This window comes from Saimiri boliviensis, chromosome 11 (assembly GCF_048565385.1).
Source record: "Saimiri boliviensis isolate mSaiBol1 chromosome 11, mSaiBol1.pri, whole genome shotgun sequence".
Taxonomy (NCBI): domain Eukaryota; kingdom Metazoa; phylum Chordata; class Mammalia; order Primates; family Cebidae; genus Saimiri; species Saimiri boliviensis.
Window position 1 is genome coordinate 23,996,315 of NC_133459.1, and position 21,748 is coordinate 24,018,062.

A 21,748-nucleotide genomic window follows, 5' to 3' on the forward strand; every position below is an offset into this window, starting at 1 on the left:
GCCACTGAGATCATGCCACTACTCTCCAGCCTGAGTGACAGAGTGAGACTCTGTCTCCCAGAAAAAAAAAAAAAAGGCCCCCCCTCCCCAAAAGAACCAAAAAGGATCCCTAAAGCAGCAAGCAGTGAAGACGTGTTGAGAGTGGGGTGGGGTAGGAGTCAGCCAGACAGTGGTTCTGGGGTGAGACTGTCTGGGCACCAGGCAGAGCAGTCAATGGAGAGACGATGGATCAGACCCTGCCACACCCTGCCCGTGGCACCAGGGCAAGGCCACGTCACCACCCCTGGGCTGCAGCCTACAGGCCATTGGGCAGCTCTCCCTGCCTCCTTGAAAGGTTTCCTCCCTGCCTCAGAACCAGCTGCCTCCCATCCTCAGCAGGCTGGGTGCAGTTGGCTTCTTAGGAAACATGAAGACTCACCTGGTGTCCGTCTCTTGGCAGGTCAGGAACATCCGCAAGGTCCTGAGGAAGATTGAAAAGCCCTTTGGCCTCTACCCCAACTTCCTCAGCCCAGTGAGTGGGAACTGGGTGCAACGTGAGTACAGTGACACTGCTGCCTCTCCTTTGGCGGGGTCCTGCCTAGGCTTCCTAGGAAGACCCTGCCAGGCCCCCGGGCTGAGTGAGGATGTGTTTGTCAGAGCCACAGAGCCGGCAAGGCATTGGCTCAGTGCTTCTGGACACCACCTGCCTTCACACGCATCCTGGGGGCTTGCCCATGGTTGTCTGCTGCTGTTGTGCTGGATGTGATGGCTGTTTACTGAAGGCCTGCCCTGCGCGCTCCTCACCCTTCCTTCTCCTGCCCTGTCAGTGCCACGGCCTTCCATCTCTTACACTGCCGCGGGAGCCTCCTGCATTATACCTCAGGCTCTTGGGAAGGTCCCAGGTGGAGTCGTCCATTCTAGAAGTGGCTCCAAGAGAAGCCAGGCATCCTTTCCCAGCCCCTTTGATCAGGCTCCCCACTTCCAACTTTAATTTTTTTTTTTTTTTTTTTTGAGATGGAGTCGTTCTGTCACCCAGGCCAGAGTGCAGTGGCACAGTTGTGCCTCACTGCAACCTCTGCCTCCCGGGTTCAAGAGATTCTCCTGCCTCAGCCTCCCGAGTAGCTGGGTCTACAGGCGTGTGCCACCATGCCTAGCTAATTTTTTGTATTTTTAGTAGAGGCGGGACTTCACCCTGTTGGCCAGGCTGGTCTTGAACTCCTGACTTCAAATGATCCACCCACTTTGGTCTCCCAAAGTGCTGGGGTTATAGGCTTGAGCCACCACTCCCGGCCCCAACTTTAATTTAAAAAAACCAAAAAAAAAACAAAAAACTATACAACAATGTAGAAATAAATCACTAATTCACAAATACAGCCGTGGGTCATACCTGTAATCCGAGTGCTTTGGAAGGCCAAGGCAGGCGAATCACAAGGTCAGGAGTTCGAGACCAGCCTGGCCAACATAATGAAACCCTGTCGCTACTAAAAATACAAAAATTAGCCAGGTGTGGTGGCGTGTGTCTGTAGTCCCAGCTACTCGGGAGGCTGAGGCAGGAGAATTGCTTGAACCCAGGAGGTGGAGGTTGCAGTGAGCCAAGATTGCACCATTGCATTCCAGCCTAGGAGACAGAGGGAGAATCTGTCTCAAAAAGAAAAAAAAAAAAAACAAAAACCATGAATTCACCTATGCATCTTAGACCTACAAGAATCAGTTCCGGAGTTTTCAGTTGTTCTCTGTTCGGAGACTTGTTTCTTAGCCAGGTAATAACCAGTCACCCATGGAACATCATTCATAAGCCACCAGCCCCACGCACTGCAACAGAATTAGGTTTGGGGGTCACTTAGGTGTGAGAGTGTGGACAGGTCCCCCAGGCCCCTGGAATGTGTATGCCTGTTGAGAAGGCCAGCTCTGGGAAGCAGAGGCGGGCCCTGGTCACATGGCCATGTCAGCCAGAATTGGCAGTGACAGGTTCCATGGGGCCTCCCAAGACCTGCCAGAGCCCCCACCTCCAGTGCTGTGTGCAAACAAGGACCCTTTTCCTTTCCCCTGCCTTCAACCCAACTGTTGTGACATCAGCAAGGGCTCAGAGGCAGAGCAGATAGGAGTCTAATGACTGCATGGCTTAGGGGGGAATTCATTGTATCTCTTTGAACCTTGGTTTCCTGTCCTGCAAAATGAGAGAAGAGAGTGAGATGCATTCTTTGTGTGCGGTGGAGGGGCATAGGAAGAATGGTCAAAGGCTGCAGGAAACACATTTCACTTCCATCCTCCAAAGATGATGCGGGTTGTCCCAAGAGGGAGTGATGCGAGCGGGGCCTAGGGAGGAGGCATTGGGAGCACTCTGGCAAAGCAGCTAAGCCTTTCCCTCCAACCTGAGCCTCCCCCAGAAAACCCCACCCAGCAATCTCCCCAGTGATCACCTCACCCCAAGTGGCCTCCTGTAAAAACCACTTACGGAAATGCAAAGTATTTTTAACCAAAACACAATGCCAAATCCAAGAGTACAGGGCGGGTAGTGGGGCGGCAGGTCGGGGGACGGGAATGAAGGCTTGAATTGCAGATTATGGGCCCGGAAAGATGCAGTTCAATAACAGTTACTGGCTTTAACTGCAAGGCCTCACTGGGTAAGGAGATAAACCCCTCTGCTGGGCCGGGCTGCTCCAGGGCAAGGCAGCAGAACCCCTGAAAAGGGCTGAGAGGAGTGTGGGCTTCCAGCTAAACAGTTACCTTGGCAAATTACGAGGGAGTCCCTGCTGGGAAGCATAATTTTCTTCTCTGGCTGTGCCAGGGGCTGCAGGTCTGGGCAAAGTCAGTCACATATGGGAAACTGTTACCTATTAATAAAATACGAGCCCTGGGCCTGCTAGAAGAGCAGAGGGCCTTCTAATGCCCGACTGGCCCAAATGTCTGCCTTCTTCCCCTGGCCTTGGTGCCTGGGATCATCTCAGGTTTGCTGTGGTTTTTTTGTTGGGTTTTTTGGGGGGTGCACATGTATTCTTTTATCACATGATAGCATTACCACCTTGCGTAAGCGTAAGTACATGCATGTCACTTTCTCTTCTTGAATCTTCAGAACAAGCCTGAAGTCAGGACAGGCAGGGACTGTGTAGCCCATTTGCAACCACAGAAATTGCAGCCTAGAAAGGCGGAGGAGGAATTAGGACTGTGTCTCAGCTGCCCAGGCCTCTGCTTTCACCGGCTTCCCACTCCTCCTGGAAACCAAGCTTCCAGGGCAACAGGGGAGCCCCAAGACCATCCTGCTGACTTCACACCCAGGATAAATTCACCAGGCTCCCAATGGCACCCAATACAGATGAGACCACCCTAAGGCCGACCCGCTGAGAGCTGTGGGACAGGGGGTCACCAGCCCCTTAGTGCGACGCCTGAGTAACTTGTCCTCCTTGTCCACTGCCTGAATCCCACGCTTTCTTCTGTGGGAGGGAAGTGGCCAGTCCAGACCTCCCTGGCAGACACAGGAGCGTGACTGCAGCCTGGCAGCTTCCCCAGCATCAGGTCGGCTGATTTCCAGGCTTGTGGCTCAGCCTCCTGCTGCCAGGTGTGACGAGCACATTGGCACAGTCAGGAAGCAGCAGAGCCCAACTCTGCTTTGGGGCTCACGGACACCAGCTCGTGCCCCCTTCACGCACTGCAGAGGGGAAACAGGCCCAGAGTGGGCAGGGGCGCGCCCTGAGCTAATCCAGAGCCACGTCTTCGCCTGTGCTCCCAGCCCCTCTGTCAGTGTTGGGAAAGACCACACTCATATACACACACACACATACACACAACACACACACACAAAACATACTACGTACACACACCTACCACCCACACACAACACTACACACACACCTGCCACCCACACTCCCACCCACTACACACTCCCCCCACACACAGACACATACCCGCACTACCCTCACACACACACAAAACACACTACACACACCTACCACTCACACTCACTCCCAGACACACACACACACTACATACTCCCCCCTCACACACAGACCCACACACCCACACTCCCCTCACACACATACACCACACACACACCCCCACACACACATTACACATATTCCCACTATACACACTCCCCTCACACACATCCATACTCCCTTTACACTCTACATACCCACACATTACACACTCTTCCCCTACACACACACACTACACATTCCCCACACTCCCCTCACATATACACACACTACACACTCCTCACACCCATACCCACACATTACACATACTCCCCTCAGACACACTACACACCCACACTCGCCCACATACACTACACATTCCCCTTATACTCTACACACACATTATACACACTTCCCCTATATACACCCACACACACTACACGTGCTCCCCTCACACACTACACACTCCCTCACACACATCCATACTCGCCTTACACATGCTGTACACACACATTACACACACCCACACACACTGCACGCTTCCCTCACACACACACTACACACTCCCTCACATCCATACTCCCCATACACATGCTTATACACATTACACACACATACACACACTACACACTCCCTCACACACATCCATACTCCCCTTACACACACTCTACACACACATTACACACACTGCACACTCCCCTCACACATACACCACATGCTTCTCTCACATGCACACACCCCAAACACACTACACATACTCCCCTCACACACACACACTACACACCACCCACACTCCCTCCCACACACACTACACACTCCCCCCACACATAGACCTACTCACACCCCCACTCCCCAAACACATCCACACACCCATACCCCTCAGTGCGTGCACACACACACCACACACATTCATTTACCACACATACACACCCACACACACGCAAACAGTAAAGCAGTGGGACCCTCACATGTGAGATGTCCATGCGAGTGCCCCCGAGAGGCAGTCACATCTCCACACTGGACTCTAATGACCTGGTTCCCTCCCCTGCGCACCCTCCCAAGGAAGCCTTGTCACGCACACACTCCGCTACCACATAGACACAGTTGATTGTGTCTCAACTCCTTGGCTTGGCATTCAAGGCCCTTCCCGGCACAGCTCAAGCCTCCCTTCCTTTCACCCGCTCAGCACTCCCTGGGCATCCCTGTGTGCCTCGAAGTTACTGGGCACAGAGCAGGAATTGCATGCTGTCCCTCCCCACAAAGAGCCCACGTGCTAGTGAGGGAGGCAGAGCCGTATGCTGGCACTCACCACACACCCGGCGGGCACCCGGTGGCCAGGCGAGCCCACCAGCCAAGGGGCGCACTGCCGAAAGGGCTTCAGATGTCTGGCCTTGTTTCACTAAATCCCCCTGCCACCCTACGGGGAGAGACCCTGAGCAGGCTAGTGAGAACCCCTGAGCCCCCACATGGGGAACGAGGTGGGGAGGGCATGCCACACAGGTAACAGTGCCCGTAGCTGCCGAGCCTGTGACAGGGCTGGAGAAGGTCTCTGAGCAGAGGCCTGGAAGCCAGTTTGACTTCCAGCCTCCCCGGCCCCTCCTCTGCAACAGACCTGCCCCTCCTCAACATGCCAGGCCTGGCTCAGCCCTCCCCTTCTGTGAGGCACCTAGGAAGGAGAGAGGTGCCACATCTCTCTTCCCTCCACACCAGAGCACGGCCCAGCCCACCCCAGCCCCTTCCAGCTCCTCCCCAAAGCGCGTGCTTCATCTTAAATGTTCCAGTGTTTGCAGGTGCTAGTGGGTTCTGGAACCCTTGCTGGGCCAGGACTTACTTATGGATCAGGGCTGGAGGGGGCCGGAGGGGCGGTGTACCGTGTGGCTGGCCTCCTCTCGACCCCGCTTCCTGGGTCCCATCTGCCGTCACCCTGGCTTTTGGTCCCTTGGTCCTCACACTTGTCTGTCTGTCTCTGCGAGCCTGTCTTCCTCTCGGGTTGACCGTGTGCAGCTGTGGAAGTGAGGCTCTGCCCTCCACCAGCTCGACAGCCTTGGACGAGCCGTTTAGGCTCAGTTGCTGTTCTGCCATCTGGGAAATGGGGTCGATAGCGCCTACCTTGCAGGGTGCCTGGGAAGATGAAGTTATAATAATACAGTGAGGCTCCTGGCCCACAATAAATGGTAGCTGTTGGCATGTTCTCTCTCTCTTTCTGTCCCTCCCCTGCCCCCTGCAATGTTCCCTCTCCCTCTCTTTCTGCCCCCTTCTCCTGCTGAGGAGTTGAAAACACTCTGCCCATTCCCCCCCACCACCCCGCCTTTGGTCCACCCCCGTTTTCTTTCTTCTCTCTGTCTCTCTGCTTTAAGTGAATCAGAACACAGAGCTGGTTTGTTCTTTCTTAAATCTATCAAATGCCTTTACATTTCCCTGTTGTTAATTTTCAAAGCCTGGGAATGAAGTGCTTTCTGTCTTGCTTCTGCAGTGAAGTGTTCCTCGGGCAACCTGTGTTCCTCCTGGGGCAGCCCTGGGTGGAGACAGCTCCGAGTTGCGCCACAGCCTGCGAGGCCCCGCTCCTGGGCTGGCTCGGCCCACTGTCCAGCAGGCAGAGGCCACCAGGCCAGAGAGGGGGCATTCCGGCTCAATGTTTCCCTCCCCCGCTCCTTAGAACTCCGTTTATCCCAATTTGCTAAATTTAAACTCAGTTTTTCCAGAGTGACCCTCCTTGAGGGCGTGGCCAGCTAAATTAAGGCTCTTCCTCTTTCCTGTGGCCTTTTATGAAGCTGCCCAGCATTAATTATCATGTTTGTCACTGGGTAATAAAAATCTCTGAACTCCCTGCCACCAGATTATCTTTGTAAAGAAATGCAACTCATTTACAGTTAATAACCAGAGGCCCTGCATGCCCAGCCTGCTAAGGCGAGTGATTTAAAGCACCCACCGGATGAGCCCGTGCACTTTTGCACGGGACAGTCCCTGGTCCAAGTTCAGTGGCTGCTGGCGAGATGCCCGCTTCCCACACGTTTAGGCCTGAGGCCAGGTGGGCATGCAAGGCACTGCCCTGTGAGAGCCAGCGGCAGATGGAGATAACGTTCTTGTTCTCTTCCCCCTCACAGACCACGTCTCAGTTGGAGGACTCGGGGACAGTTTTTATGAATATTTGATCAAATCCTGGTTGATGTCCGGCAAGACAGATACGGAGGCTAAAAATATGTACTACGAAGCCTTGGAGGTAAGACAAGCATGGGATTATTCACGGGGTGCTGGTCAGCAGCCCCCGGCTCTCTCACGGGCCCCTGAGTGCTGGGGGGCTGTGGGGCCAGATGGGCTGAGGCTTGCTCCCACCCCCTGCAGTGAAGTGGTGAGAAGATTGACAGGACAGTCCCCTCGCAGCCAGGCATTTTACACCCCTGTGGACCCTCTCGGATGCTCTAAGATTGAGACTGGTTTAGATGCAAAACCCAAGCTTGGGGAGGTAAAGTCATTTGTCCAAGTTCTCACAGGAAGTGACCCTTAGTCTGATTCAGAAACCACCATCTGTTGCTGTCTGTGCTTCAGATGATGTATCAGAGCCCAGAGTGCAGCCACACTGTGGGCTTGCACCCCCAGGGGTGGCTGCCAGAGTGAGACCCTTAGCCGTGTCTTCCTTGCACAACAGAAGTGACATGAGAAGTATGTCCAAGCTGGAAGAGGCCTCCTTCAGTGGAGCATCCAGTTTTGCTCCTTCTCTTTATGTGGATGGAAACAAACCAAGGCCCAGAGAGGGGAAGGCCCTTGCCCAAAGCCACGTAGCACAGAGCTGGCTGAGCTGGCACCACTGCTGGTCTGTCCAAGGGTATGGAATGAATGAGGGCTGGAAGGCTGAGGTGAGTCCCTCCGAACAGGAGAGGCCAGGACAGAAGAGGGAATCAGCTAGCCTGAGCTGCTGGGAAGAGGGCTAGAGAACCCCACTGCTCAACAGACGCCTCGGAGCTCAACTAAGGAAGAGGCACTGAGCGGCCTCTGGGCCTCAGTTTCCCCATAAAGCAAGTTGAGCAAGTTGGATCTACTCTGTCACCACCTGGGTCTACATTACCCCCGTTTATCCTTTAAACTGGCTTCCCCTCTGCTTTGTACTCTGAATACTCTGTGGGGAACAAAAGCCGGACGAGCTGGACACGCACATCCCTCACGTCTCTGGCTTCCCTTAGCACCTGTAATAAACCCGACTCCTCTCCTTTACCCACTGGGTCCGCCTTCCCTGGGCCCTGCTGATCACCCTGACTTCGTGCCTGCCTCTTTGCCCTGTGCTCTCTGGGCTCTGGGCACCAGTCTTCTTGCTCTTCCTCAGATACCCCATGTGATTCCCACCTCAGGGTGCTGCCCCCTCTGCCTGGAATTTCATTCCAATGGCCGGATCCCACTCACTAGTCAACTCTCAAGTCAAATACCACTGAAACTACCATTCCCAGCCTATCACATTCCCAGGCTTATTCTCTTCACCTTCATCAGCCTCTAAAATTATCACAGGCACAGATGTTTACTTCTTCATTGTCTGTCTTCCCCAAATACAATGTGAGTTATCTGGGATCAGAGATCTTGTCTGCTCCTAAAACTGCCTGGCACACAGCAGGCCCGTGGTAACTGTTTTGCAAACAAATGAATGAATGAATGAATGCTGAAAGGATGGATGGAGGGAAGGATGGGTGAATAGACAGATGAGTGGGTGGATGGGTGGGTGGATGTGGACAGATGGATGGATGTTTAGATGGTCTCTAACTACCCTCTGATCACAGGAATCTGGCCAGGAATGGTGGTGCTTAAAAGACACACATTGACAGGGACTGGTAGAGCTCAGGACCCCTTAAACTGTAGGCTCAGCAATGAGTTTTCCCTGCCCAGCTCCCTGGCACAAGACCTAAGTCATGAAGCAGCTTCTGGGACACCAGTCCCATCTCAATCTGAGTCTCAGCCTTGTTCACTCCTGGCTTTGGCTGAGCTCAGCCCAGAGCCCGTCAGAGAATTTGTGTGCAGCTGGTGGCGGTGGTGGCCGGAGCCTGCTGCCCAGAGGCTCTTTATGCCTTCCCTTGCAGAGTAAACATGAAGTTAATGAGCAGCCAGGCTCCCTGCCCTCAGGGCACACTGCAGTTGAGGCTTCAAGGGAAGAAATGGCAATGAATTATTTAAGGAAACTCCAGAGCACTTGATTTTATAGGAGAGAACTTTGAATAGAAGAGGCTTTGCTCTCTGCATTTGATCTCCCCAGTGAAGAGCCTGGAGTGTCTGTGACCCTGGGTGAAAGCTGGGCCTCTGGCAAGTTTGGGGTTTTGAAGAATGTTCTGGTGCTTCTCAACCTTGTTGGCATGTTAAAATCACCTAGGGAGCTGCAAAGTCCTGATGTCCAGACTGCACCCCTGACTCAGAACCTCTGGGCCCCAGCCTGGGCCACACATAAACCTTGGGATTTCCATGTATAGCCAGGGCTGGGAACCACTGAGCAAAGACCTTCACCCCTGCCTGCACTTTAGCATCACCTGGGGAGCTTTAAAAATCCCGTGCCTAGCCTCACCCCAGGCCAGTTAAATTCCAATCCAAGCTTTTTAAAAAAGTTTCTTCCACAATTCTGTTGTGAAGCTGGGATCAGAAACCACCAGGTTAGACCAGTGTCCAGCTGGGGTGGGCATGGGAGGGTCAGACAGATCGGACTGGGCACACCCTTGAGTGTCACCGCAGGAGAAAAACAAGAACAGGGAGAGCTTTGGTCACCTGGGCCTTCTCTTATCTTTAGTCCCCATCTTACAAATGATGAAACTGAGGGGATAGAAAGGCCCAAAGTCCACACAGCAACAAGTGTCAGAGCCAGGACACAAACACGGGTCTGACTCCAGATCCATGGGCTGGCCCTCACCTACCGGCGGCCAAAGCACAGAGGGGCCTGGCCTGCCTGACACCCCTCCTGCGAGTGCTCAGATGGGGGCTCCTGCAGGCAGCAGAGGAAGGAACAGCCAGCACCAGGTGCTGAGCCAGCCTTTGAATATCCTCTCCTTTAGTCCTCACAGCCGATCCAGGAATTGTTATTCCCATTTTGTAGATGAGCAAAGTGACTCTTCAGAAAACTGAAATGTCGCCCAAAGTCATCTAGCTCTTAAATTGCAGGGCTGAGATTCAGACCCAGGCCTCCCACTACTTGGGACTCAGTGCCTACAGGTTACCCCTGCTCCACAAGGAACAGTACAAACATTTTTGTTAATATATTTAAAAAGTAAGCCCTGGTCTTATGCCCCCCTTAGCTCCTTGCACTGCCTCTTGCTGTGATGTAAACCTTTACCAGCCGTCTGCCAGGCTGCGCTGTCTTGTGTTTTGCTCAGAGTTGTAGAAAGCCTTGTTTTTTATCTTTGCATCTGCGTGTCTCAATTGTGTCTTCAGAGAGGCACTGGTTTATAATTTCCTCTTGACTGCAGTGGCTTAGCTTGGGGCCAACCCCAAATGGAAATAACCTGAGGGAGACGATCTGGCAGGTGCAGGTGCCAGCTCCGGTGCGTGGCATCCTGAGGTCTCCCTCACATGTCTGTGTTCTCTCCCAAAGTGTTGACAACTGATGACTCTGACCCAGGTTTCTGAGCCCTGACACTCCTCCCCTGCATGGCATGCTTAGCGATGCCAAGCAGCCACCGGGGACTTGGCTCTGCCCGGGAGCCAGGCCAGGCCCAGAGCAGACCACCCTCCTCCCCTGCAGCCTGGCTGCTTTGCAGGTGCCCTAAGCACTCCCCCATGTGGAGCAGGTGCCCCGGCATGTCACATCATGAGCACTTCCCCGTCTGCCACTCAGTGTGGGTCCTGCAGCCAGCTCACAGCCCTGGGCCCTGACAGGAGAGAAAAAAGGAAAAAAAAACAGACCCAGGAGTGAACGAATGTTTTGTGAGCATCTTCTGTGTGTCTGGCACTGGCTGGAGGCTGCTAGTGGTGGCTTCTGTTGTCACACGGCGCTCAGAGTCTGAGAGAGAGAGAGAGAGAGAGATATGCAACAGAAACATACACCAAATACGAATGACACCATGTAGAAAGGTAATGGGTCCATAGGTAACGGGAGTGACAGTCCTGCTTTAAACTGGGGCATCCTCTCCAAGGAAGTGACATTCTGGAGGAGGTGGAGTTAGCAGAGTCAGCTGGAGCATCAGCCAAGCCCCGAAGGAGGAAGAAAAATGTAGCCTTTGAGAATGTCACCTTTGCAGAGACATTCCCTGACCTCACTCTGCAAAGTAGGGCACTGCCCCTGCCTGAATTTTTTTTTTTTTTTTTTTTTTTTTTTGAGACAGAGTCCCACTCCATTGCCCAGGGTGGAGTGCAGTGGCGCAGTCTCAGCTCACTGCAACCTCTGCCTCCTAGATTCAAATGATTCTCCCACCTCAGCCTCCCAAGTAGCTGGGACTACAGGTACACACTACCATGCCCAGCTAATTTTTATATATTTAGTAGAGATGGGTTTTTGCCATGTTGCCAGGATGGTTTCAAACTATTGGGCTCAAGTGATCCATCTGCTTGAGCCTTCCGAAATGTTGGGATTACAGGCGTGAACCACTGTGTCCAGCGCCCACCCGCTGCCAATTTTTTAATCTTATCCTCTCACTTTGTTTTATTCAAAATGCTAATCACAAATTGTACCTCTCAGACAGTTGTGGTGGCTCACACCTGTAATCCCAACACTTTGGGAGGCCAAGGCAGGTGGATCATCTGAGGTCAGGAGTTCAAGACCAGCCTGGCCAACACAATGAAACCCGTCTCTACTGAAAATACAAAAATTAGCCGGGGGTGGTGGTGCATGCCTGTAATCCCAGCTACTTAGGAGGCTCAGGCATGAGAATGGCTTGAACCTGAGAGGCAGAGGTTGTAGTGAACCAAGATTGTGCCACCACACTCCAACCTGGGAGGCAGAGTGAGACTGTGTCTCAAAAGAAAACAAATTGCCTCTCTCATGTATATTTGGTTTTTTTGGAAATTCTCTGCACTAATGGGTGAGCTCCCTGAGGCAGAGTCCAGGCTTCTTTCCAGCACACCTGTAGCCCCAGCACCTAGCACAGCACTGACGCCAAGGAAATTAATGGCTCAGGGAAGACTGGAAGCCAGGAGGTTGCATGAGTGAAAGGAGCTGGTGTGGGTGAGGTAGAGGAGAAGGGAGGGCAGGAGACAGACTGCAGAGGAATCATAGGAGCCAGTAATTATTGGGGACTCTCTCTCTGCTGGAAAATATGCCAAGCCCTGCAGACATATCTCATTTAATTCTCACAACCCTAAGAGGCAGTTAATGCTTTTCTCCCAAGTTTACACATTAGGAAACTGAGGCACAGAGAGAACATGCAACCTGCCCAGTATCACACAGCATGGAACTGGTGGAGATGAGATTTGAACCTGACGAGTCTGTGCCCAAGAGCCATGCCCATAGCATCAGGTCCACCCTCAGGGTCCAGATCATGGAGTCTTGGAGGCCCCTCTGGACTTTCACATAAGAGCACTTGGAAACTACTGAAGGTTCTAAGCAGGCAGGTGATATGATCCAGTTCGTTAATTGCCAAGTTCAGAGACCCCCTGAAGAGTAGATTGGAGGGGTGAGAGTGGAGGCAGAGGCCTGGCGAGGGCCCCAGAGGACCCTAGCCATGGATCAGGTCCCACCAGCCCATGGAGTCTGGCTGGAGGCTGTGTGAGCAGCCTCCTCCCGCCCCCTCTTGTGTCCAGGGCTCCTGGGGCTGACAGCAGTCTGACACTCTCACACCCCCGACATCCCAGAGTTTACAGCAGCATCGCCTCTCTTCCCACCAAAAGGCATGGCCGTCGGGTAGTGGAAGAAGCAGAGCTCTGGACATTGTGACATTGTGGGGTTTCGTTTCTCGGCTGGTGTGGCTGGGTGACCTGGGACAAGCTGCCCCCCGCCCCCATTTATCTGTGTTGGATGCTACCACCCAGGTGCCCGGCTTGCTATAGGCATTAAATGAGGAAACGTGACAAAATACCCGTAGAGAGCAGCCCTTCACTTTCTGCAGGAAACTGATAAGAATAGATGGACATTCTTCCCATAAATATGCACATCCACAAAAAAGTGTTGGGTACAGTTTTAGAGGCCTGGACCCCTGAAATCCATCCACAGGCCAGCTGGTCTTCCAGTTAAGATCAGGAGACATAATGGAGGACATATTTTAAAAATAAAAACTTCTAATGTTTTTTAAAACATAGAAGATTTTAAAGGCTGTACGAGAGACTTGCCCTGGGGAGCTGCCCTGAGTCTGAGCCTCCTAGCGAGTAGCAGCCCCTCCTGTGGCCCTGGCAGGCATCTTGGCCAGCAGAGATCACTGGGCCTCCTCTGCTTGGGATGGAGGGCTTGGCAGAGCTGCCCTTGCTACTGTCTCCAAAATGTTCATTCTCCATCCTTTCCCCCTTCTCTGTGCCCTCCCATGCCCCTTCTCCCTGCCCAATCCTCACCTTGCTCCCAGGCGATAGAGACCTACTTGCTGAATGTCTCTCCCGGGGGGCTGACCTACATTGCTGAGTGGCGAGGGGGGATTCTGGACCACAAGATGGGGCACCTGGCCTGTTTCTCCGGGGGCATGATCGCCCTCGGCGCTGAGGATGCCAAGGAAGAAAAGAGGGCCCACTACCGAGAGCTCGCAGCCCAGATCACCAAGACGTGCCACGAGTCATACGCCCGCTCAGGTAACCCTGCTAGGGGAAGGGGCAGCAGGAGAGACTGAGTCTAGACACCAGGAAAGACCAGCAGCAGTGAGCGAAGGAAGCACATGGCCTTAGGGAAGCTTCCCCTTGGAAGTTAGGTGGAATTTGAGAGACGTGCTGTCCAGGCTCCGAGACTGTCCCCTGAATGAAAGGGAAACTAGTGTGGGCACGGGAAACACTTTGCATGTGCCCAGCGCTCTTCCGCCCTTGACACACACCATCACTGAACCTCACCACACAGATGAGGAAACTGAGGCTCAGAGGTTACTTGGCCAAGGTCCTTTGAGGGGAACACAGAGTAAAGGATCCTCTAGCCCCTGAGGCAGAAATGGCGGCTTCCTGAGCCCAACACGTGTCTCACCCTGAGTCCCCTATCTTTGCCGGTTCCTCTGCCTTTTCCCCAGCACCCGCCTTAGAGTGGGTCTCACTGCCTCCTACTCCCACCTGTTTAGTCGGCCTCTTAGACCCATGACCCCCGGAAAGGCTGAGAGCTTGGTCCTCCCCACCCACTACTCACCACTGAATTGTCAGATGCTGGAGTCAGGGGTCACATGCGAGAGCGTGAGCCTGGCTCCTCATTCTACACAGAGAAACGGAGTCAGCCCAGAGAGGGGAGGTGACTTAGCCAAAGTCATGCTGCACGTGAGGAACTGATTGGGCTAGAACCCAAGCCTTCTGATGCCTGGTTCCACCCGGCATGCAAACTGCGCCCCTCAGAAAAACCCCTGGCCCCCTTGTGGTCCCAGGAGACACCTGCTGCTCTGAGTGTTAATCCCAGTGTTGGTTGGATGGGTCGACCCAAGATTTGGAGTCGAAATCCCAGGCTCAAGCACCGCTCTGCCGCTACCAGCGAGGCAGCCTCTGTTTTCTTGTCTGTTGGATGGGAATAATGGCACAGGTCTCAGAGTGAGGCGCAGGGTCCCATAGGAAAGGTCTTTGGCCGCCACCTTGGCCAGCAGCACTGCTGGCACTTGGGGACAGCTCACCACCATGTGTCTGCACCACGGTTGAATGGGGTCTCCTGGAGCTGTTTCCAGGAAGTCAGAGATTCGCAATGGGTCTTTAAAACTGGTCGTTCATTCTCTTCAAAGAGCTTGCTCTGCCAGGGCCATAAACAAATAAGAAATCTCAGGAATAATAAAAAGCTCACTACTTGTCTGGGACAATCAGCCCAGACCATAAAAGACAGCAGCTTAATAGAGTATATTGTTCTAGCCGGCCCCTGCCCACCCCCCGCTCCCCGCCACTGACGGCTGCAGCAGCAGCTCCTGCCCTTACCCCACTAGCAACTTGGCAAAACAAATGTTTTCTGATGGCCAGGAGCCGCTTCACCATTTGAAAAGATTAGAGAAGCCAGGGTCTGGCTATTTCCTCTTCCCTGAAGCCCGCCATGGAAGAGTAGGAAGTCCTGCAAACCTCTAGCAGCTGCCTCTAGAGGAAAGCAACCCGGGGCCTCTCGGGGTTCTGAACCCTGGTGGGTGGCAAGAGGGCTCACGTCAGGAATGGAGCTGGGGACTCGGGTGACCTGGACAGGAGGGGCAGGCTAAGGCGGAGGATCATACCCTGCAGGTTGGGCCTATGAGGGTTAGACCCAGGAGGGAAAGAGCACCACCCTATGAGAAGCATCAGACACATCCAGAGTCAAGTCCCAGCTCAGCCACAACTTGCTGTGTTACCTTGGGCAAATTACTTAGCCTCTCTGATCCTCAGTTTCCACATGTGTGACAGGGATAGTAGCAATTACCTTAGTAAAGAAACATATTTTAAGGATTGAAATGGTATATTAAAGCACCCAGCATAGCCTTTGAAATCATAAATAGTGGCTGCAGAGGTGGTTTTAATTATGGCCGTGCAGCCTGGCGCAGTGGCTCACACCTGTAATCCCGGCACTTTGGGAGGCCGAGACGGTCAATCACCCGAGGTCAGGAGTTTGAGACCAGCATGGCCAACATGGTGAAACCCTGTCTCTGCTAAAAGTAGGAAAATTAGCTGGGAGTGGTGGTGCATGCCTGTAGTCTCAGCTACTGGGGAGGCTGCAGCAGGAGAATCACTTGAACCTGGGAGGTGGGGATTGCAGTGGTGAGCCAAGATCGCACCATTGCACTCCAGCCTGGGCAATAAGAGTGAAACTCCATCTCAAACAAATGATGGCCATGCAGACAAGAATGGCAGCAAATTGCCCCAGAACAAAACAGTGACGGTAACAGAACCCACACTTCCTCGGGCCTGCCTTCCTCAGCTCCCTCTGTGGGAGTAGGTGCATTTCTGGGCAATCTTCCCTTCATCTCCACCTTAGCAGTTCTGAGACTCTACAAGTTTGCCCTGGGAGGTGTTAAAAGTAGATCTCTAAGAAAAAAGGTCATTGCATATTAGGGTATTAAAGGATCTGATAAATCCTGCAGACTGGAGACTCACTTTGTTTAACCCTCTGTTCCCCCCATGTGTTGAAACCCGAAACCCTCTTGGCTGAGGTGTGGCTAACCCCTTGCAGAGCTGTTGCCTCAAAGTGCACAGCTGCAGGACCCCACCCAAACCTTCGCCTACCCAGACTGCCGAGTGGGTCATTCGGACTCAAAGTCCAAAGCTGCTCAGATTTGGAGCCCCCAGGGGTCTTGTTTTGTCCAGCCCAGGTCAAGGGGAAAGCTTTGCATCTGCCGGTGCAGCCTCACGCAGCAGTCCAGGCAGGGACACCCCACACCCACACACCCCTGACATCACCCTGGCCGTGGGTTCGAGGCAGCTGGGGCTGGATCCCGAACAGCAGGAGGTGGGAGGTCTGACCTGGGCCCTCTGCTTGGCTGTTTCCCCAGACACCAAACTCGGGCCTGAGGCCTTCTGGTTTAACTCCGGCAGAGAGGCCGTGGCCACCCAGCTGAGTGAGAGCTACTACATCCTCCGGCCAGAGGTGGTGGAGAGCTACATGTACCTGTGGCGACAGACCCACGACCCCATCTACAGGGAGTGGGGCTGGGAGGTGGTGCTGGTGAGTGGGCCTCGGGGATGGGCGGCTGGGTACAGGTGCCCCCGAGAATTCATAGATGGCCAGGCGCTAGGTGCCCTGCCTTAGTCACGGAGAGGAAGGCTAAGCCACGTTGATCTCTGGCTACAGTTCAGAGTACAAAGGGTCAAGGTGGTGGTTACAGAGTCAGGAGTCCCCAGCTGGGCAAAGCTGCCCAGAGACAGGACAGGGCTGATCCATGAAGGAGGTTTTGAGTGCCCATGGCCTTGGGACCAGGCCTCAGCAAACTTAGAGGGCCAGAGGCGAGGCAGCTGCCCAGAGCACCACACTGCCACTGCTGTCCTGATGGACGCTTTCCTGATCCCAAAGCTGGGCAGCTCATTTCCGCCTCCCTCTTCCCACAGGCAGCCCAGCCCCAGGGAGTCCCCACCCTAGTTTCTACTGGTCCTCGAGGCCTACCCTGCCCTCAGCCCCTGGCCCCACACCTAGGTAGAAAGCTCATGGCCATGTTGGGGGAGGTGTCAGAGGCAGGTGTGGGGATTCCAGAGGTTCTCTGGTGGATGCTGAGCCTTCTCTGCCCCTCTCTCCCCCACTACCCCGCCCCCATGCCCACTCTAAGCATTGCACTCAGATGGGGCCGGGGCATCCTCAGGTTCACTGGCCTGGTTAAGTCCTCCTGCTTTTCCAGGACCCTTATTCTTGGCCTTCAAAGGCCAAGCATCTTGTACTCCTATGCCCAGTCCACAGACCCCTCAGTGGGTAGAAATTGTATTTATCAGCCTACAGGCAACATGGCGAAACCCCATCTGTACCAAAAAATACAAAAATGAGCCAGGCATGGTGGCACATGCCTGTAGTCCCAGCTACTTGAGGAGCTGAGGCAAGAGGACTGCTTAAGCCCAGGTGGTTGAGGCCACAGTGAGCTAAGATCATCCCACTGCCCTCCAGCCTGGGTGACAAAGCGAGACCTTGTCTCAAAAAAAAAAAAAAAGCCTTTATATAGAAAGGTGAATGGCATGGCCTACGTGCCTCCAGCCAAGGGACCATCTCTCCAGAGGATCCCTGGGATACCAAGTCCATCCCCAGATCCTAGCCCATGGCCATTACTAATGGCCTCTCTTGACCTCTGCCTACCTCTATGGGTGAATCTGTGAGACCAACCTAGTTCCCTGAAACACAAAGAGAAGCTTCCTCTAAGTTCAAACCAGGTGAAGAACTCAGGACAGGCAGCCCTTCAGGCCAGAGCTGTCAGAGGTGTGAGTGGAGGGAGTGTGGCCCCTCCAGCCTGGGGACAGGTGGCTGAACCCTGAAAAATAATTTGGCCTTCTGTTCCCACAAATGCCAGGAGTCTCCAGCCAAGGGGTGGGTGTGCTGTTTTCGAGCTCCATCCTGGCAGGCATGTACAAGTCTTGAGGGGCCTTTCCCGTCCCGTGTTAAGGCTCTCTTCCTCTTCCTCAGGCCTTGGAGAAATACTGTCGGACAGAAGCCGGCTTCTCCGGGATCCAGGACGTGTACAGTAGCACCCCCAACCACGACAACAAGCAGCAGAGCTTCTTTCTAGCAGAGACACTAAAGTGAGCAGCCTGGGCTTTTCCTAGGGATGGACAGGTGGGAGATTGGGGGTGGGGGTCCGCAGTCCTTCCCCTCCATGGTCAGGTCCTAGGGCAGGAGCCTAAGATGGGTGGAGGGCTCTGCACCCCAGGGGTGAGCCTTGGGCCAGGCCGCTTTCTCAGAGAGTGAGACTGGGCTAGACCCCACGTTCCCTAGGGATGCTCCATGTACTGCAGCTTCCTTGAGTTTCTCACCTGCCTCCCCAGGTTACTTCTGTTCTGGGAGCTGCAGCTTTGTGTGTGAAATGGGATAGGATTAACGATGATGACATCAGTACTGGTTGCTGGCGTTGACCTTCCCTCCTGGGGCCTCTGTAGAGTGGCTGCTGCACCCCCCTCACTTTCTTGCCACAAAAATGGGCCACCCCACTTCCTCGCTGTTCCCCAAAGCCAGCCTTGTGTGCTTTAACCCTTTAGGTCAGAACGATCAGTTCTTCCAGCAGGGAAAAACCTCACAGCCAGGAAGCTGGAGTTCTAGAATCACAACCCCCTGTTCATCTTAGTGCCCTAATGTGTACTCTGAATGTAGCGTCTCGGCGGGCAGCAGGGGGCACATAAGAGCCTATTGGACTAGAGCAGCCTCAGCCCCCTGCAGAGGAGAACCTGGCCATGCGAGCTCACATACGAGGCCAGGCAGGTGAAGCCGGCTGATGGCAGAGCCAGGGTAAACTAAGTCTTTCCGACCCCAAAGCTCAAGGCTTTTCTTTTTTTTTTTTTTTTTGAGATGGAGTTTTGCTCTTGTTACCCAGGCTGGAGTGCAATGGCGCGATCTTGGCTCACCGCAACCTCCGCCTCCTGGGTTCCAGCAATTCTCCTGCCTCAGCCTCCCGAGTAGCTGGGATTACAGGCACACGCCACCATGCCCCGCTAATTTTTGTATTTTTAGTAGAGACGGGGTTTCACCATGTTGACCAGGATGGTCTTGATCTCTTGACCTTGTGATCCACCCACCTCGGTCTCCTAAAGTGCTAAGATTACAGGCGTGAGCCACCGCGCCCAGCCCACTCAAGGCTTTTCTCTGCATCCACAGCCTCCTTCCCCAAGGCTAGCACCCCCACCCTGCCGCCCATAGTTCTGGGGTTTCAGGCTCCTGACCTTGGCCACGGGCCCATCACAAAGGCCGAGACTTGTTCTCGGCCCACCCTTCTTCCCCAGGCCACTGACAGACTGTGTCTTGCTTCCCTGCCCCACCCGGGGCACAGGTATCTCTATCTTCTGTTCTCTGAGGATGACTTGCTCTCCCTGGAAGACTGGGTGTTCAACACCGAGGCCCACCCGCTCCCAGTGAACCACTCAGACAGCTCCGGCAGGGCCTGGGGCAGACACTGACTGTCTCCCGCCACCACCCTGGGAATGCTGCAGGGATGCCTTGCCTTTTCAGGATTTGGGACTGTTCTCAAAGGGATTGGGAACGAAGGCCCCCTCTCGGGCAGACCCCCAGCAGATGTGTTGGACAAGCAACTTCTTTTCCTCTATGAGGAGACAGGACTTGGAGATGTCACACGAGGGCCGGGGCCACAGTGGCCCACACATTCCTTTCTACAGAGAATTTCTATGAAGCCACTCACTTGCCATTCCGGGGCCGACTGGCCGGAGGTTTGCATATCCACCCCATGTATTTGATTTGCTTCCTTTTGGTTTCTCGGTTTTTGTTTTTGCTTGATTTTGTCTTTACAGTTTAGTTTTATCACAATTATACATATAGTTTTTAAAAATCATGCGCTTTCTAAAATGGTGTCATTCTGATAAACAAAACCCAGTGTTTCAGTACACATGATATCTTGACCCCTTTATCTATATTTTAAATGCTTTTTGCCCAAGACTGACCCTACCTTCAACTCTGTGTCATTTACCTTATAATTTGAGGAGGGGTTCCCTTTGATTGGGCCTCAGTGTTACAAATCACTAGTGCTATTTTCATTAGTATTGTAATGGGAAAATCTGTGAACCAGAATAAAAGAGTTTATTGCATAAGAAATATGATTGGGCTCATTGCACGTCAGTGACTCCTAGAAAAAGCCATTGCAGTGTTACTGTCAGAAAGAATAATCAACCAGCAGTTGATTTAAGGTATCATTTGGTAAATGATTCCAACTTGTATTACCTCCCCTGAATCGGTCCTGATATATTCAAGAAACATGAGACCAGTCCTTCAGACAGATTGTTCATTTATACTCAGGTTGCAACTGGGAAGAGGCCCAGAGAGGAGCTGCAACTTGCCTAAGGTCACACAGCCCGTAAAAGGCAGAGGTGAGTCTCACCCCTGCCGTCTCCTGGCCACCCCAGTTGAGTCTGCCCCATCATTCAGCAGATGCTTGGTGAGTGCCTGCAACGGACCAGACACTGAGCTAGAGGCCAGGGCCACCACTGAGAGTGAGGAAGCCGTGAGCCCTCAGTCAAGGGGTCAGGAGGGGAGAGGGCGATGCTAAGGGAAACTGACAAGTAAGTGAAGTGACTACAGGTTGTAGGAAAGGCTACGAAGGGGACAGACAGACAGCTGAGCGAGTCAGAGCAGGACCTACCCTACAGGGTCAGGGGGGCCTCTCTGGGTAGGTGACCTTCAAGCCAAGACCCAGAAGATAAGAAGGAGCAGGAGAAAGACTATCTGGCAGAAGCACGAATCTCCCATAACCCGGCCCCACCTCCCACCCTCTCCAGTGCCCTGCCTGGGAGGAGGCCTGAAACACAGGCTGCTGTGCAGAGCGGAGTTCAGTCCTCACACTGAAGTGACGGCTCTTCCTCCCATGACAGTTTGTTGTTGTTGTTGTTGTTGAGAACCAGAGTCTTGCTCTGTTGCCCAGGCTGGAGTGCAGTGGCGTGATCTCAGCTCACTGTAACCTCTACCTCCTGGGTTCAAGCAATTCTCCTGCCTCAGTTTCCCCAGTAGCAGGGATTATACCTGGCTAATTTTTTGTGTTTTTAGTAGAGATGAGGTTTTGCCATGTTTCCCAGGCTAGTCTTGAACTCCTGAGCTCAGGTGATCCTCCCACCTCAGCCTCCCAAAGTGCTGGGATTACAGGCATGAGCCACCACACCCAGCCCTCTCCTGGCACATTTGCAGCTTGTCAACACAGCAGAAGTCACAGGAGAATTTTGAGGCCTTCCCTGGGCTCAGCCGCTTGCTATGTTCATAAATTTTAGTAGTCTCTAGGCCTCTGGCCAGGTGACCTGGCTTTAAATTCCTGCTGTGTGAACTTTGTCAGGTACCTCCCCTCTCTGGGTTTTTGTTTTCCATCAAGCAGCCAGAGACCCTCAACCCCACAAGGTTGCTGTGAGAAGAAGTGACCCTGGGTGCAGGAAGTATCTGCTCCTTGTTCTGGAGACTCAGACATTCCCAGAATCTTTTTTTTTTTTTTTTTTTTTTTTTTTTTGAGACAGAGTCTCATTCTGTTGCCAGGCTGTAGAGCAGTGGCATGATCTCGGCTCACTGCAACCTCTGTCTCTCGGGTTCAAGCAATTCTTCTGCCTCAGTCTCCCAAGTAGCTGGGACTACAGGCGTGCGCCACCCAATACCCAGCTAATTTTTCTACTTTTAGTAGAGACAGGGTTTCACCATGTTGGCCAGGCTGGTCTCAAACTCCTGACCTCAGGTGATCCATCTG

The 21,748-nt window shown here is 53.4% G+C and overlaps 1 protein-coding gene across 2 annotated transcripts in view; it reads left to right on the forward strand.

Moving 5' to 3' along the window:
• MAN1C1 (mannosidase alpha class 1C member 1) overlaps window positions 1-20,124 on the forward strand; it is a 173,086-nt gene extending 152,962 nt beyond the window's left edge. For both annotated transcript variants that reach the window (XM_003934839.4, XM_039474195.2), the window contains exons 7-12: window positions 440-533; window positions 6,995-7,110; window positions 13,340-13,559; window positions 16,388-16,560; window positions 17,995-18,110; window positions 19,349-20,124. In XM_003934839.4, coding sequence (XP_003934888.2) covers window positions 440-533; window positions 6,995-7,110; window positions 13,340-13,559; window positions 16,388-16,560; window positions 17,995-18,110; window positions 19,349-19,475 — 846 coding nt within the window. In that variant the 3' untranslated portion in view covers window positions 19,476-20,124. The remainder of the gene's footprint in view (window positions 1-439; window positions 534-6,994; window positions 7,111-13,339; window positions 13,560-16,387; window positions 16,561-17,994; window positions 18,111-19,348) is intronic.
• Window positions 20,125-21,748: the final 1,624 nt, after the last annotated feature.